Below are 16,024 nucleotides of genomic sequence, written 5' to 3' on the forward strand. Positions count from 1 at the left end.
TTCAGGCTGCACTGGATTTAGGTAGAGAGGCTGGTTTGCTTACACTTGAGCTTCAAGGGGAATTACAGACTGAGATCTGCCTACACACACACATACACAATGTCAGAGGTGACTGGATGAAAAAAAGAAAAAGAAAAAGAATGGACATGACTGCTCCTGAAAGTTTATTATAGATAAAAGTGTTGCTGATTATTAATATTTATTATTGATTTATCTTTTAGTTAAACAGCAGTTATTCCTAAACCAGGGGTATACCCAAATCACCACACAGAGACTAGGATTTATTTAATTAAGCTAGAGCACAATGATGGGCAGTAATTACTCCATCCTAAACCTCCAAGCCCACATAGCTTCCTCCCATTCAGATTTCCCTACATTATACTTGCTTTTTAGTCATATCTTAGGTCTGGTTCATCCTTCCTGGTATATTCAGGTCCTTTCCTCTCAGATCTCTCCTCTCCAAACCTCCCTCCCACTCACTTCTTTCTAACTCCCCTCCGGGATAGGATGTCCCATCCTATTCTCTCAGCATTGGCAGGCTGTTTTATTGGCAATAGAGAACATACAGTAGCATGTTTACACAAACTTGAGACTGGTAATGCACCACAATGCAATGCCTTGAAACCAGATAGTAAGGTAAAGAAATCAGCATGTGAATGAACAAAGGTAAATTGTATATATTCCACAAGAACACTATACCAACAAAAAAGGAAGACATTACCAGAAGCAGACACATCTGGGATAGTCCAGCATGGTCATGACCCTGAACCATGTTGGGGGAGGGGAAGGGAGAGAGGAGTACCAAGTACAGCAGCCAAGAGGCCAAAGGTACAAAAGGATACAAAACCAAAATGTCTGGATTATATAGAGAAGAGCCTCTGAGGTAGGGGCAACCTAGTTCCCGGGCTGGACAGTTCAGGGTAGGAGGCGGAATATGTCAGCCACACCCTGCAACAGGTAGGGACTGAGGGATGCCAGGAGAACCTGGAGGCCTGGTCTACTTTGATATGTTAAATAGGAATCCCAGCCCCTTGTCCTGGGTTTGAAACTTAACACTGACACCTGATACTCTCTTTGTCCCAAGCTCTAAGCTTATCTCCCCCACAGCCAGTACCCTAGATATCTTAGACAGACTGATGGATCAACCTGAAATATCTCAGACACCTGGATTGGGGTCTAGCTGAATGAGTCAGAAAAGATTTGGGATAGCTGGGCTCTGGCCTGATTTTGCCACAGCCTGAATGAGCCCAATAACAACACCAGAAATCTCCTTGCACTGTCTCTTACTGTCCACCCACCTCCCTTATCACCACAGAATGGAGTCTACCTAGAACAACTACTACATGCTACATTGCACTGAGAAGCCTGTTAGTGCCTCTTTCTTTCCCTTTAAGATACACAGCATGGGTATCAGCAAGATGGCTCATTCATTTTGGACTTGCTTCACAAACATGAAGACATAAGATCCCTCAACAACAGCCTATATCTGAAATCCCAGTGCTGGAGAGGTGAAGAAAGACAAACTCCTATGGTTCCCGGCCAGAAGCCAATATAGCTGAATCTATGAGCTACAGGTTCAATGATAGACCCTGTCTCAAAGTATGAAGGAAGATGCCCAACATTGACCTCTGGCTTCCAAATGTATGCAGGTACATAGGCATGCAGATCTGGATATACACAAAAATATGCAGTATAACTATGGGACCCATTTTACAAATAAAACGAAAGCTCCCATAAATCTATCAACTAACCCACTCTACATACTGGGAAGTAACAAGTTTTCAAATCTATCTGCTCCCACACCTGGCCTTGATTCCATCCACACATCTCCAGATGTCTTTAGGGACACACCTCTCCTAGTCGGACCCTCAAGAAATAAAAGGACTGACTTCAAGGGAGCCTTTTCTCCACCCCTTCCTCCTACCAAGAATATTGCCATCCAGTGAGTCAGCTCTATCCCCAGCTCTGAGCATGAAGTAGCCCACCACACATGATGATGAGACAAAGAAAACAGGAAAGCCTAGCTAAATTATAGCTGCAGTACCCTGAGATATTTATATGGGACACATCTGTGTTAAGACATCAGTGAAGCCTTATGAAAGTTCTCAAAGATTGCAGACCCAATTATAACTACCAGGTCACTGTCTCAGGCCTGGTATCTGACTTGCCTGTGGTTTCCAGCCTTTACACTGATCAGTAGTAAAGAATCTATGCCTTTAGTTATCCATTTTGTTTTATGTGCGGTGCTTCACGCATGCTAGACAAATGTTCTACCAATTAGCTAAGTTCCCAGTATTCATCTCTCTGTAGGGTTTTGTTTGAGGGGGAAGTGTGTTTCGTTTGGTTTTGAGATAAAGCCTCTTGTATCCCAGGCTGGTCTGGAACTCACGATGTAGCTGCGGACAACCTTGAATTTCTGATCCTCCTGTCTTGCACCACCACACCCTGTTTATAAAATTGGTGCTGGAGATGGAATCCAGGGTTTATGAATGCTGAACAAGCAATTTACCAACTAGGCTACATGCCCAGCCCTTCATCTACTTTGAAGAACATATTCTTAAGAACAGAAGTAGGAATGCAGTATAGCTCACACCACACACACACTACAGAATGATGATGATGACAGTGGTAACGACAATGATGACAACAACAACAGCTATTCTTAGACCACACTATAATTATGAGCTAGCCAACTTTTTTCTGAAAAGCAAAGTAAAAGCTGGGGTGTAACCTTTTTTGAATGTTCTGAGCTATGCCTTCTGCTCCAGGAATAGCTTCCAAGGAAACAAGCCAACAGGCCCTATGTCCATCATAGCACCAGTACCAGTTCAAAAAAAAAAAAAAAAGACAGAAGAGGAAAAAATTGCTACTGTAATTTAAATGTCAAACCACAGCTAATAATGACATGAATTATACTCCACAGGAACGAGGAAGTATAGTGGAGCACTGAAGGTTGTCATTACAGAGTTATGTGAGGATAGGAAATTCACAGCAAATATCACAAAATGGAATGCAATCTACCACTATGGACACTCAAAAGCCTGGAGAGGGCTAAGCCTTGAGGGTCAACACACAAGCAAATACACAACAGCCCAGGAAAGAATCTTCACAATACTCAGGAGAAATAGAGGGCCAAGTTCCTCAGTACACTGTATACCCCAAAAAATTAACAGGAAAAAGACCCATCATCATCCATAAAGATAAGCAGCCTTACTTTCACATATTTCCAGAAAGGGTCTCTTTAAGCTGCCTGGGCCACCTCTGAAGTTGCTCTGCACTCACTACTGTGAGCCCCCAGCCTCAGTCCCCCAGGTCTCTGAAATGGCACAATACTGACGTGGGTTTAAACAAATGGGTTTTGTTGGGACTTTGTTAGATTTGGGGGTTTTTTTGGTTGGTTGGTTGGTTGGTTGGTTGGTTGGTTGGTTGGCTTTCGGTTTTTTTTCAAGACAGGGTTTCTCTGTGCAGCCTTGGCTGTCCTGGACTCAATTTATAGACCAGGCAGTTCTCAAACTCACAGAGGTCTGCCTCTGCCTCCCTGAGTGCTAGGATTACAGGCATGTACCACCACGCCCAGCTTTGTTTCGGTTTTTTGTTGTTGTTGTTGTTGTCTAGCACAGTCTCATTATGTCAGAGACTGGCCTCTCTTTCATAAGCCTCCTTTCTAAACCTGGGATTACGGGTATGCACTATCGCAGTCAACTACAACTGGTAATTTTCATTCACTAACATTCAGAAAGGCCTAGCTATAGACTTGTTGAAAATAATCAGCCTTCAAATTAAAGATTAAAATTTATAAGCTGGGTGCAGTAGCTCACATCCCATAATCCTCTGCAGGAGGCAGAGGCAGGCAGATCACTGTGATACCCAGGCCAGCCTGGTCTACAAAGTGTGTCTAGGACAGCCAAGACTACACAGAGAAACCCTGTCTCAGGAAAAAAAAAAGAAAAAAATTAAAATTTATGTAATTTTGACTCATACACAAGGATACATACTGGATAAAAGAGAACTCTAGACAAACAATGATCCATACATATCACAGCTCTGTAACCTGGAATATTATATAACTAATGGAAAAAATTAGTTCAATTTTATGTATCTATGTGGATGGCAAAAAAGTCAACAGATAAAGATTATAATCTATGCAGACTTAAATATGCTAGTCATTTAATAAACAGGTGAAAGAGCATAGCTACAGGCTGGTCCAACAGAACAGCATGTATGTTAACACATCTGTGCGCTATGTTTGGGTACAGAGCATGTATCATTTTTGTAATCAGAAAATTCTGTACTGCAACTAGAAACTTTATGGGGAAAGATCATAGTGACATCAGAGGACAGAGTGTAAGTAAAGTCTTATATGTTGCTTAACTATTAATTCAAAGCACTTCTTAAATAACATGGAAAAATGCTTAGAATTTAAACACATCTTTGAAAACTTGGAAGGGACCTAACCACCCTCATTTAGTCTCTGACCTCAGCTCTCTGGTATGCAAGGTTTAACTTCACTGAGCACATCCAGAAAAGCAACTCCAACGAGCTTCCCACCTTGCTCAAGATTCATATGCCAAGAACACAGTAAGTGTTTAATAAGTGCTGGTGGGATCATTTGTGGGAGAGATGTTGTATTGACCTAGTAATTTATTAGCAAATTTCAAAAGGTAATATTTCTTAGCCAGGCAACTTCTGGTGGATAAACTTATTCTGCTGAGTCACATGCATATATTTGGTCATAGAGCATGATCAGGAATGTTATTCCCCCCCCCCACCAGCCCCACACATTCTCCAGTGCGATTAACAAGCTGAAAAACTGAAATGACCCTGACAGTCACCAAGAGGGCACTGTTGCCGAGACTGTGGCTCCTTAGGTTTTCCACAAAAGGAAGGCTTGAAAAGAAATGAAACTTAATTGTTCTTTCAAATTCCATAGACTTCAAACAGAAATATATTGGTTCATAGTGTTAAATGAGGAATACAAGATACAGAATATTTACAGTATGAAAAATACAGGGCGGAAATGTGCCCATATAAACACAAACAGCAAAAATGTTTGCACACACAAGGGCTCATCATCAATGCTTGTTTCAGAGGGCAGTGGGCAGGAAAGAACACTGAAACCTGACTTTTCCCTTCATATTTTTCTAGATTGTTTACCTGTTTTGTTTTATTTTGGTTTGGTTTGGTTTTTGTGTTTTGTGGGGTTTTTGTTGTTTGTTTTTCGTTTTTTAAAAAGCAATGCCATCCAGACCTAGTGGATTTTCATTCCAGCTACTCTGGAGCTGAGGCTGGAAGATGGCCAGTACAAGACTGCCTAGGCTCAAGGCCAAACTTGAACAATTCTGAAATTCCTTCACCCCAACAACAGAAGTCGCAGAACACACCTATAATTCTAGCACTTGGGAGATGAAGGCAGGTAGTTCAAAGTCACCCTTGGCTACATAAGGAAGTTCTAGGGCAACTTGGTCTAAAGGCTCTGTCTCAAAAAAGAAGGGAGAAAAAAAAAAGCACCATGAAGAAAACTACAGTCTAATTTGTAAAGCCATTTTCTTAAAAACCAGTTGAAAATCTACCTAACCAAAAAGGTAAAAGTTCCATAAAGTCTTCTTTATGACTTGAGGTTGGTGGCAGGGTAACAGCCCAGAGCCACCCTCCCTGGTCAATAACTCCAAGGTAAATCAAGAGAGCACTGCAATAGACTCTGGACTTGGTTACAGTCTACTCAACCCGAGGTAATTCAAAGTGAGGAACTAGAAAGCCAGGTATAGTGGGTGGCATACACCTACAATCCCAGCACTGGGGAAATTGAGGAAGAAGGAGGTAAAGTTCCAGGACATTCTGACTATAAAGAAGGATCCTGTCTCAGAGGGAATGAAAGCTGTGGAGAAGAGAGTCTGGATACCCAGCACCCATGTACAAGTGAGAACAATGATACACATTTGTAATCCCAGGGTAGGGAGGCAGAGACAGAAAATAACAAGAGGCCTCCGGCCAGTCAGCTTAACTAAATAGGTAAACTCCAAGTTCAGTAAAAGACCCCTTTCAAAATAAAATGGTAATTAACCTAGTAAGACACCTGACACTGACTCCTGGCCTCACATATGATCTCGGCACTCCAGAGGCAGAGGCAGGTGGCTCTCTGTGAGTTTGAGGCCAGTAAGGGCTACATAGTGAGACCCTGTCTCAAATAGATAGATGGACAGACAGACAGATAGGAAGAAAGAAAAAGAGAGAGAGAGAAAGAAAGAATGAAAGAAAGAGAAAAGAGAAAAGACAAGAAAAGAAAAGAAAGAAAAAAAGAAAAGAAAAGAAAAGAAGAAGTAGGGCCTCAGAGCTACCCTCTATATAAAAGACATTTTCACTGGTGACACCAAACTGTCCCCTACATGCCAACAGGAAGAATGGGTGAGGGAAAACTGCTCTTGGTGAAGAGAGGAAACAGACCAGACCACTCCACATTACCTCTTCTCCAAGTTCCCTCTCTAAATGGAGTTTAACCTTTTTCACTTCTCATTAAAGTCCAGGGCAACTCCCCAGTGAGCTGTACAGCCTGAAAGCCAGGCCTCCAGGATAGACTTGCAACCTCAAGTTGATCCTCCATCTTCCTCGCTATCAGCGACTGTGGGTTAACCAACCCCCAAGAGCCATTTGGCACTGCCTGGGAGCATTTTTGGTTGTTGCAACAAGTGCGGGTATGCCTGGCAATTTGTGGACACAGGTTAGGGCATTACCAAATACCTTACTGTACCCAAGATGCCCTACACTGCAAAGAACAGTTTGGTCCAACTGTGCACAGGGCAGGATCCAGAAACTAGGCCCTATTTTCCCACAGCTCAACCCTCCCATAAATACACTGTCTTCCCACAAAATGGTGTCCTCAATCAGCTAGTCTTAAGGAGAAAAAGACAGACACTATCCCCAATTCCTTATCAAGCCAGGGAAATCTTGCTCCAGGCTCTCCTTAGGATCCCAACGCACTTATTCATATTCAGGCAAGTTTTTACAAGATGGATTTTTGTTTTGCTTGTTTTCTAACCATTAAGCTCTGGCCATAAAAGCCAGGCCTTCCCCTACTGGGAAAACCTAGAGACCACATGAATAGCAGATGTCTGCTTCATAATCCTAGGGTACCTAAGATAATGACCCTACAGCCCGTCCCCTCCTCCCAACACAAATACACCTGGGCCTGAGACAGGGTCTTCATGTTGCCACTTTAGCCAGTTGTGGGGAAAGTGCAGCTGAGCACTTGCCCAGATATTCAAGACCCTGGGATCCTTACCCAGAAACACACACAGAAAGCATTGAGGAAAGCACCTAAGGGCTGAAGAGATGACTAAGCAGTTAAAAGCCCATACTGCTTTTGCCAAGGATCCAAGTTCAATTCCCAGAACTGGCATCAGGTGGCTCACAATTGCCTGTAACTCCAATTCCAGGGCATCCACTGTTTGGCTTCCTCAGGCACCCACACATATGTGCACACACACACACACACACACACACACACGCTCTCACAGAGAAAGACACATACAGGGAGGATTAAAAATAGGCATGGCAGAACATATCTTTAATCTCATTTTTCTGCCAAAAAAAAGTCAGGAAGTGGTAGCACACGCCTTTAATCACAGCAATTGTGAGGCAGAGGCAGGCAAATCTCTGAGTTAAAGGCCAGCCTAGTCTACATGGCCCAAGACAGCCAGGGCTACACAGAGAAACCCTGTCTCAAAAACAAAATAATTAATTAACGTCAGTATTCTGGAGGCAGAGGCCAGCCTAGTCTATATTGAGTTCCAGGCCATCCAGAACTATGTATTAAGACTCTGTTTCAATGATGATGATGATGATGATGATAGTAATAAATCTTTTTTAAAAATCTAAAGGCCAAGCTTGGATGATGATGAGGAGGAGGTCGGGCTTGGTGGTACACATCTTCCAATCCCAGCACTTGGGAGGCTGAGACAAGAGGATCAAGAGTTTGAATCAAGACTGGAATACAATATAAGATTCAAGCCCTTTTGTCGCAGCCATATCTTGTCCAGACAGACAAACAAAATAACCTACTGAGGCTGAGTCAGGCCAGCCCTAATTCAGTCATCTTAAGGTTGGGCTATGAAGCAATAGACCCCAATTCAAATAATAACAGACAGATGCCACTCCACCCAGGAAGGGAGCCAACCAAGTGTGAGAAAGTACAACAAGCAAAGACAATGGACACTTGGCCTTCCATGACTGACAATAAGGAGGAGTGGGGCCTACAGGCCTGTTTTCCAGGAGCACCGACAGTGAGGCCCAGTGCTGTCCAATATTATTTGAGAGGAGCCAGAAATCCAGGTGTTTTGCAAAATCCTTTAGTAATTACTGGAGACAGCAGTTCACATAATTAAAATAAAGCCAAAAAACCACAGAGGTGATTGTGCCTGTAATCCCAGCACTTGGGAGGCTCAGGCAGGAGAATCAGGAGTTCAGGGTCATCCTCAGCTATATAGCAAGTTTGATGCCAGCATGGCTATATGAAACTCTATCCAACAAATTAGAACTGGTGAGACAAATCAATAGGTAAAGAAACTTGTGCCAGTTGACAACCTGAGTTCAATCCCCAGAGACCACATGGTAAAAAGAGAAAACCAACTCCTCAAAGTTATCCTCTGACTTTCATGGCATTGGTGTGCCCACTCACTCTCAAATCAATAAATAAATGTAAAAAAAAAATTAAAGTAAATAAAGCCAAGCCAGTCTAGAGGTAGGATAGAGCTAAAACCCAATTAAGAACACATATATCAGGCATACACACTCAAACCGTACAACCAGGCCTACCGGCACTCAAGTGGCTGAAGAGGAGGATAGTAAATTCCAGGCTAGCCTGAGCTTTAAAAAAAAAAAAAAAATTCTCAAAGGGGAGCCAGAGGTGAAGACACCATAAGAAGACCTACAGAGTAAACTAACCTGGGCCCATGGGGGCTCACAGAGACTGAACCACCAACCAAACAGCTTGCATGGGCTAGACCTAGACTCCCTACACATATGTACCGATGTACAGCTTGGTCTTCATGTGGATCCCCTAACAACTGCAGTAGGGGCTGTATCTAACTCTGTTATCTGCCTTTGGATCCTCTTCTCCTAGCTGAGCCTTGTCTGCCCTCAATAGGAAAAGATATGCCTAGTCCTACTGCGACTTGGTGTGCCATGGTAGGCTGGCACCTATGAGGGGGTCTCCCCTTCTCTGAGAAGGGGAGGGAAGTATGGGAAAAGGGTGTGTATGGGAGTTCGGGGGGGGGCTGCAATCAGGAATAACAGTACTGAATAAATAAGTTAGTGGGACAAAACAACAAAAGCCAGACAGGGTAACATACGCTTTCAATCCTGACACTTGGGAGGCACATAGGCAGGCAGCCCATGAGTTTGAGGCTAGCCTACTCTATACATCAAGTTCCAGACCATCTGGAGCTATATAATAAATAAATAAATTTTATTTAACCTTATTTATTTGTTCAAATGTTGGTTGGGTCTACTATATGTAAAGGCAGGAGAAAACAGATGACTTCAGTGGATCATTGCAAGACAAAATGGAAGCAGCTAAAAACAGGATAGCATTCTATCCTGAATGTCTTCGAGACAGATTTCTGAGCAGCTTGAAAGCTATTCTAGGGTTTTAGGTCATTTATTTATTCAATGAGTAGTCACTGAGCAACAGACCCTGTCTTAGATACTAGGAATTGAGTCACAAGCACAGAAAAAAAGTAGGTAAACTCTTTGATGTATAAGAAAAATTAAGAGCTATGAGGTGGAACCTAAACTGGATGTGCAAGAAGTAGCAGGGGTCATGGAAAAAAATGCCTGAGGAGCCCCTGCTACTGTAGTGAAGAGACTAATCAAGAAAGTAGCTACCTAAGAACAGATGCTCCAGGGCTCGTTGAAAACAGTGGCTGGCAGCCATTGAAGGATGCTGAGCGGAAGAAGGGCAGGGTCTGATGTGTGTCTTAACAGGATTCCTCTGGGCTAGAACTGAAGTTCAGCAGAGAAGTGCTTACCTAGCTGTTGCTAGGCCCTAGATTCCATCCCTGGTACTGCAAAAGAATAAAAATCAAAAACACATTCTCTGGCTGCTGGACTGAGACTAGAATGCAGGCACCAAGGGAGGACGGAGAGAAAAGGAAGCTGGGTATAATGGTACAGGCCTCTACTTACTAGGGAAGCTGAGGCAGGAGGATCACAAGTGCAGGGCCCACATAGGCTACAGAAATGAAGGACAACCTGGGCAGTTGAGTTAGACTCTTGTCTCAAAACAAAAAGTAAAAAGAACTCAATATGTTAAACCCGAAGTTCAGCCGAGGCCATACATACATACACAGTGTTCAAACGCAACAAGAAGTCAGTAGATGGCACCATAGGCCCCAGGAGTCAGCCCTGACAAGTTTGGATATTTTTTGCAAGAACAGGCAGATAAAAAGGAGGAGGAAAGAAGAATCAAGGACAAACTGGGCGGTGGTGGCACAGTCTTTTAATCCCAGCACTCAGGAGGCAGAGGCAGGTGGATCTCTGTGAGTTGGAAGCCAACCTGGTCTACAGAGTGAGTTCCAGGACTACACAGTGAAAACTCTATCTCAAAAAACAAAAAAGAAAAAGAAAGACAGAGAGAGAGAAGGAAAGAAAAGAAAAAGAATCAAGTACGAAATCCAGAGAGAAAACTCAGCAGTTAAGAGCACTGGCTGATCTTCCAGAGGACTCAGGTTCAATTCCCAGCACCCACATGACAGCTCAGAACCATCTGTAACTCCAGTTCCAGGGGATCTGACTCCCACACACAGATATACATGCAGGCAAAATACCAATACACATAAAATAAGAATACATTATTTTAAAAAACAAAATCAAGGATACCACAGGTTTTGGCCCCCAAGAGAAAGACCATCTTCCTAGAGGTACCTCAGCTCCTCCCAGGATGCAGTAGGATAAAGATGTCCCTGAATTCCCACAGTGGTTTCCTGGAAGCCTCCAAGTCAAGCTGACAAGTAGAGGGGCTCTATCACCTACTACCACACTAGCAAAGTGAAGCACCTCCAAGAGCGAAAGAAGTCCAGCAGGCTCCAGGAAAGGAGACCCTCCCAGACCCTGGGCTAAGCCACAGAGATAGCTACAGCTTCCTCCTGAAAGGCCAGGGCTCAAGGCCATGGACCACGAACTAGAGTTTCTTGGGCCAGTCCTCCCACAAGTCCCCAAAGTCATTTGCCTGGTTTTCTTAGTACCCTCACCCCACCATTCCAAGCTGCACTCAGATGCTTACAAGCATCTGGTCAAGAGAGGAAAGGCAGGGACCTGACTGACTACATTAATCCACAAGCTTAGGAGAGCAAAGAATGACAGGTGTGGTAGATGGCAGTGGAAGGAAAAGCAACAAGGTCCTTAAAAGAGGAGGGTAAAAAAAAGAAAAGAAAAAGGAAAAAGAAAAAGAAAAAAGAAAAGAAGGAAGGAAGGAAGGAAGGAAGGAAGGAAGGAAGGAAGGAAGGAAGGAAGGAAGAAAGAAAGAAAGAAAGAAAGAAAGAAAGAAAGAAAGAAAGAAAGAAAGAAAGAAAGAAAGAAAGCTTTCCAAGGCCACTTGCTACAACAGAAGCAATTTTACACCAGTCACCAAGATCCATTTGCTGCACTGATTGGACAGTGTTCAGGGTGCTGGGGAGCTGGGTGCCACAAGCCAATTTAGGCCTCCGCAACCAACTCACTCCAGAGCCTACACTGCTAATCTGCTGCTGACTTGTTTTTGTCCACCAGATGTTCTCAGCAGGTGGAACAAAAATCAAAGTTGGAGTCCCACCCAACTGCGAGCACTTACATCTACTGAGTGCTAACCTGTACTGTTCCCAGTGCTTTCCATGAATTCATTATTCAATATTCAAACTGCCATTTCCTAGGTACTCCTAGGGGAAACTGGAGTACAGAGTAGAAAAGTAACCCACCTTAGCTACAAAACCAACTTCTGAGTGCAGGGCACACAGGCACTTGCTCTGAGCCATTGCCTACAGAACTGACTGAGTTCACCAATATTTCTACATTAAGCATGAAATTAGAACTTTTCTTTTTATTTTTGTTTTTTTGTTTTTGTTTTTAGAGGTACTGGGAATTGAGTGTGGGGGCTCACACATGCTAGGCAAGTGCTGTACCACAGAACTAGAGCTCCAGGTCCTTTTTTACGTGTGATTTTTAAAACAAGGTCTTTATAAACTGCCTAGGCTGGCCTTGAACTTGTGTTCCTCCTGCCTCAGACTCTTCAGTAGCCAGGATGACAGGCCTGTTCAAGGCTTAATACATATTTTCTAATTTTTTAAATTTGCTGTGTATATGATGGTGTGTACATGTGGAATATGTGCATGTGTACACATATGTATAAGAGTGTTCATACCCATGCATAAGCCAAAGGAGCATAGCAGGTGTCTTCCTCTATCATTCTTATTTCCTTGAGACAGGGTCTCTCACTGAACCTGAAGCTTGCTTTTTGTAGACTAACTAACCACTCTTTTTCCTCCCCCTCAATTGCTGAGGTTAAAGACACAGCCATGCCTGTATATTTATATGGGTACTATGATTCAAACTTAGGCTCTTCTTGCTCATTAAGCACTCTTGCCCATTGGGGCATCTCCTCATATACATATATGAGATTTTTTTTTTTTAAGTAACTTACAAAGAGAGGCCCAGACCACTTTTCCCAACCATCTTACAAAGATCAGTCAGTCACAAAACCACCTACCTCCTACCAGATCCACACTCCCAGTAAGAAAAGCAAGCCACTACCGGCTCTCAGCTCCAACTTTCCACTTAAGATAACACTGTTTCTATTTTTTCATCTCAGATCTCTACCTGAGGGAAGTCGGTAAGGTCTCAGCAGCAGCGTCTCGCTCAGGAGGAAGGATCTCAGAGTCCCTAATGGGTGGAATCTTGACTTCTCTAAGCATGATGTTGGTTCTAAAAGGATCAAAGTATGAGTAGCAAAAAGGCTAGACTGTAGCCCACTCCCACCAAGGAGACAGAAAGTGAGTCCAATAGAATGACCAGGAAGTAAAAATACAAAGTGTATCAGCCTCTATTAGGTACAAAGCCCCACTAGTTGATTCTGTGGGCCCTGTTCTCCTGGTATTCTCAACCTCTCTGGTTTCTACAATCCTTCCTCCCCCTCTTCTGCGGGTTCCACCAGTTCCACCTAATATTTGGCTGTGGGTCTCTAAATCTGCTCTCATCTGAAAGGGAACAGAGGAGGAGTAGATCTAGGGAAAGTGGGAATGTGAGGGAGGGACTGGGGGCAGGTGAAACTGGGATCAGGATATATGAAATTTAAAAAATAAAATAAAAAAGGCAAAGCACAGTGCAGACTAAACCACTCATTCACACTGATAAACCCATGACTATAGCACTAGACCACTATATGGCTAGACCACTCACACCAGACATAGAAAGCAGAGATGTTTTCCTCATACCCCTATTCTACAAATGAACTGTGGCACAGTCAGCAGTGAAACAATTTACTCAAGATGATAAAGTTTAGCAGGGAATGTTAACACAGTGGTAAAGTGAGGCCCTAGGTTCAATCTCTAGGAACAGGGGATAGTGGGGAGGGGGGTACAGGTGCCTGCCTACTGAAATGTTAGACTGTGCTGACTGCACCTAGCCTTGAAAAATACAAGCCACCTGCTTCAGTTAGTTGTCCTTTGAGACAGTCTGCCTCACCTTTCCCAGTGCTTTGATTACAGGTGTGTGCACACAGACCAAGCAACCCATTCTGTATTGTGTTTGGATTCTCTAGCTACGTGGAAGTTCTTGCTTGCCAACTGCCTCTCATCCATTCTGGTTTCCAGAAACAGGGTGACCAGCAAGCCTAGACCAGTGAGAGGAGCGACACAGGAAGTCTACAAGATAAGAGTTGAGGGAGAATGGAACCTGCCTAAGGTGAAGGCCTGCCACCACTACTGCCAAATACAATTCAATTCACCCGTCTTAATTTTCTGTAGCAAAAAGTCCCTGGAAGGAAAGATCACAAAACCAGGTTTCTTGGGTAGCTTCTCAGAAAATTAGAAGCTAGAGAATACCCCAAACACTTTTTAGTCATCACTGCCCAGCAATAAAATACATCCTGGTACGGTCTGGCAAAATGCTTGCAATTAAGCCTGATGACCTGAGCTCAATCCTTGGAACCTATATAATGAAAGGAGAGAACCAACTTCCAAATATGTGTGCCATGGTATGCATGCACTCATGCACTCACACACAAATATATGTGTGTGTATATGTATGTATTATGTACATGCAAAAATAAAATAAACAAACTAGTAGAGAATCTAATGTCTGGTAACCTACTCCCCTTCCACCACAAAGAGAAAAAAACAGGAAATACAGGAGTATCCATTTAATACTGAACCAGATCCCACCGGGTCCTTGCAAATAATTCTGTTTTTTCCACACCAAATACAAGGGTAGAGGACACACAGGTGTTCCTTTGTAGCAAACAGGCACCAATCTCTTGCAGACTCCTGAATGCAAATCACAAGCATTGTTTCCTGCTCTGGAGAAACCTTCAGCCTCTTTAAAACAGTCATATCCAAATGTAGTAAGTTTCTCAACCAAAACTGGTATCATCTTCACCCAAAAAACTTAAGTCTCCCAGTGGGCCTTCATAGGTCACCGTTCCTAATGCAGCCTATCAGAGAGGTAACAGAACAAATACTTGTGGGCGCTTTTCCTAATGCAGCCTATCAGAGAGGTAACAGAACAAATACTTGTGGGCGCTAATTGGCGGCTGCTAAGAAACAGCGGTGTTTTTTCTTTCTCAAACAAAAAGAAAAGTCATTGTGTCCAAGCTGTCCTATTGCATTCTCTAATAATCAGGACAGCACGATACAGGAGTGTTCTGGAACAACGGGCAAATCGCATTACAGAAACATGAAATCCACAAGCACTGGGGATTAGAGCCAGGGAACCCAGCCTGGCTGGGCTCATTTCAGAAGAAAGCTACCTGGAGAGAGCCAGAAGTCCAGAGGACATCCCTCACGCCTCACTGCCTCACAGGGTAAAAGGCACTCCCCCGGGTACTAGGGTCCCCGGCATTTCCCACTGAACCCCAAATCTGCAAAGAGAGAGAGAAAAAAAAAAAACCCTACCCTCTCTTGGTTTCCCCTCCTGTTTCCTTAAACTTCCTGGTAGCATTTAGGCACAAAGGAAAGAAAGGGTGAAAAAAATAATAATAACATGAAACCAAAGTAACCAGGAGGAAAAACAAACGGCGGGAGAACCCCAAAACAAGCGATGGGAAGTCCCTTTCTAGAGCACAGGCTCCTGCACGGTGCTAAGTGACGGGGTGTGCCCGGCGAATGGAGATCCTACTCCCACAAAGAACGGAAAACCCCCAGATCTTGGATCTGGCATCCCCTCCCGAAGGCAGAACCCTGAAGCACTGAGGCCCAGCTCTCCCGGAACCGGGTCCCCGGCGTCTGAAAGCCGCCGCAGCGCCTGGGCGCGGGTGGCAGGTCGCCGCGTGAGCAGAGTAGGGCTCCTGCAGGAGAGCCGCTGAGTCTGCGCCTCCCAGCGTCCCCTGCGTCCCCAGGACCTCCCGGGACGCCCCGCACTGACCCCCGCGGCCCACTACCTACCCAAAGTGGATCGGGGCCATCAGCGCTGCAGAAGCTGCGCAGCGCCATGCGGGAGGCCGGCAGAGCGAAGAGCCGCAGAGCCGCGCGGTTGGCTCGCGTCACCGGGATGCAGCCCCGCCCAGCCCCGCCCAGCCCCGCCCCCGCGTGGGAGCCAGTGCGATCACTCTGTGCCCCGAGCTGGGCCTGCAGGCCATATCTGCAGCTCTAACCCCCAGCTGGTTCGTATCGCTGACACGGAGTCCCGCGCTGGGCTCTCCACGCCCCAGCTTTGTCACAGGTGATACTAACTCTACAGCCTTTCCCGTACTGCGGGAGAACGCAGTGCTTGCATGATTTAGGGCTTTTTCCTTCATATTCGACGGGCTTGCCACTGGCGGGTTAGGGACATAAGCTCCCAAGAA

The 16,024-nt window shown here is 44.4% G+C and overlaps 1 protein-coding gene across 3 annotated transcripts in view; it reads right to left on the minus strand.

The window, feature by feature from the left end:
- The window catches only part of Abcc1 (ATP binding cassette subfamily C member 1), a 128,338-nt gene extending 112,633 nt beyond the window's left edge, over positions 1–15,705 (minus strand). For all 3 annotated transcript variants that reach the window (XM_055597749.1, XM_055597748.1, XM_055597751.1), the window contains exon 1: positions 15,624–15,705. In XM_055597749.1, coding sequence (XP_055453724.1) covers positions 15,624–15,671 — 48 coding nt within the window. In that variant the 5' untranslated portion in view covers positions 15,672–15,705. The remainder of the gene's footprint in view (positions 1–15,623) is intronic.
- Positions 15,706–16,024: the final 319 nt, after the last annotated feature.

Source organism: Psammomys obesus, unplaced genomic scaffold, assembly GCF_907164565.1.
Source record: "Psammomys obesus unplaced genomic scaffold, mPsaObe1.curated_primary_1811, whole genome shotgun sequence".
NCBI lineage: Eukaryota > Metazoa > Chordata > Mammalia > Rodentia > Muridae > Psammomys > Psammomys obesus.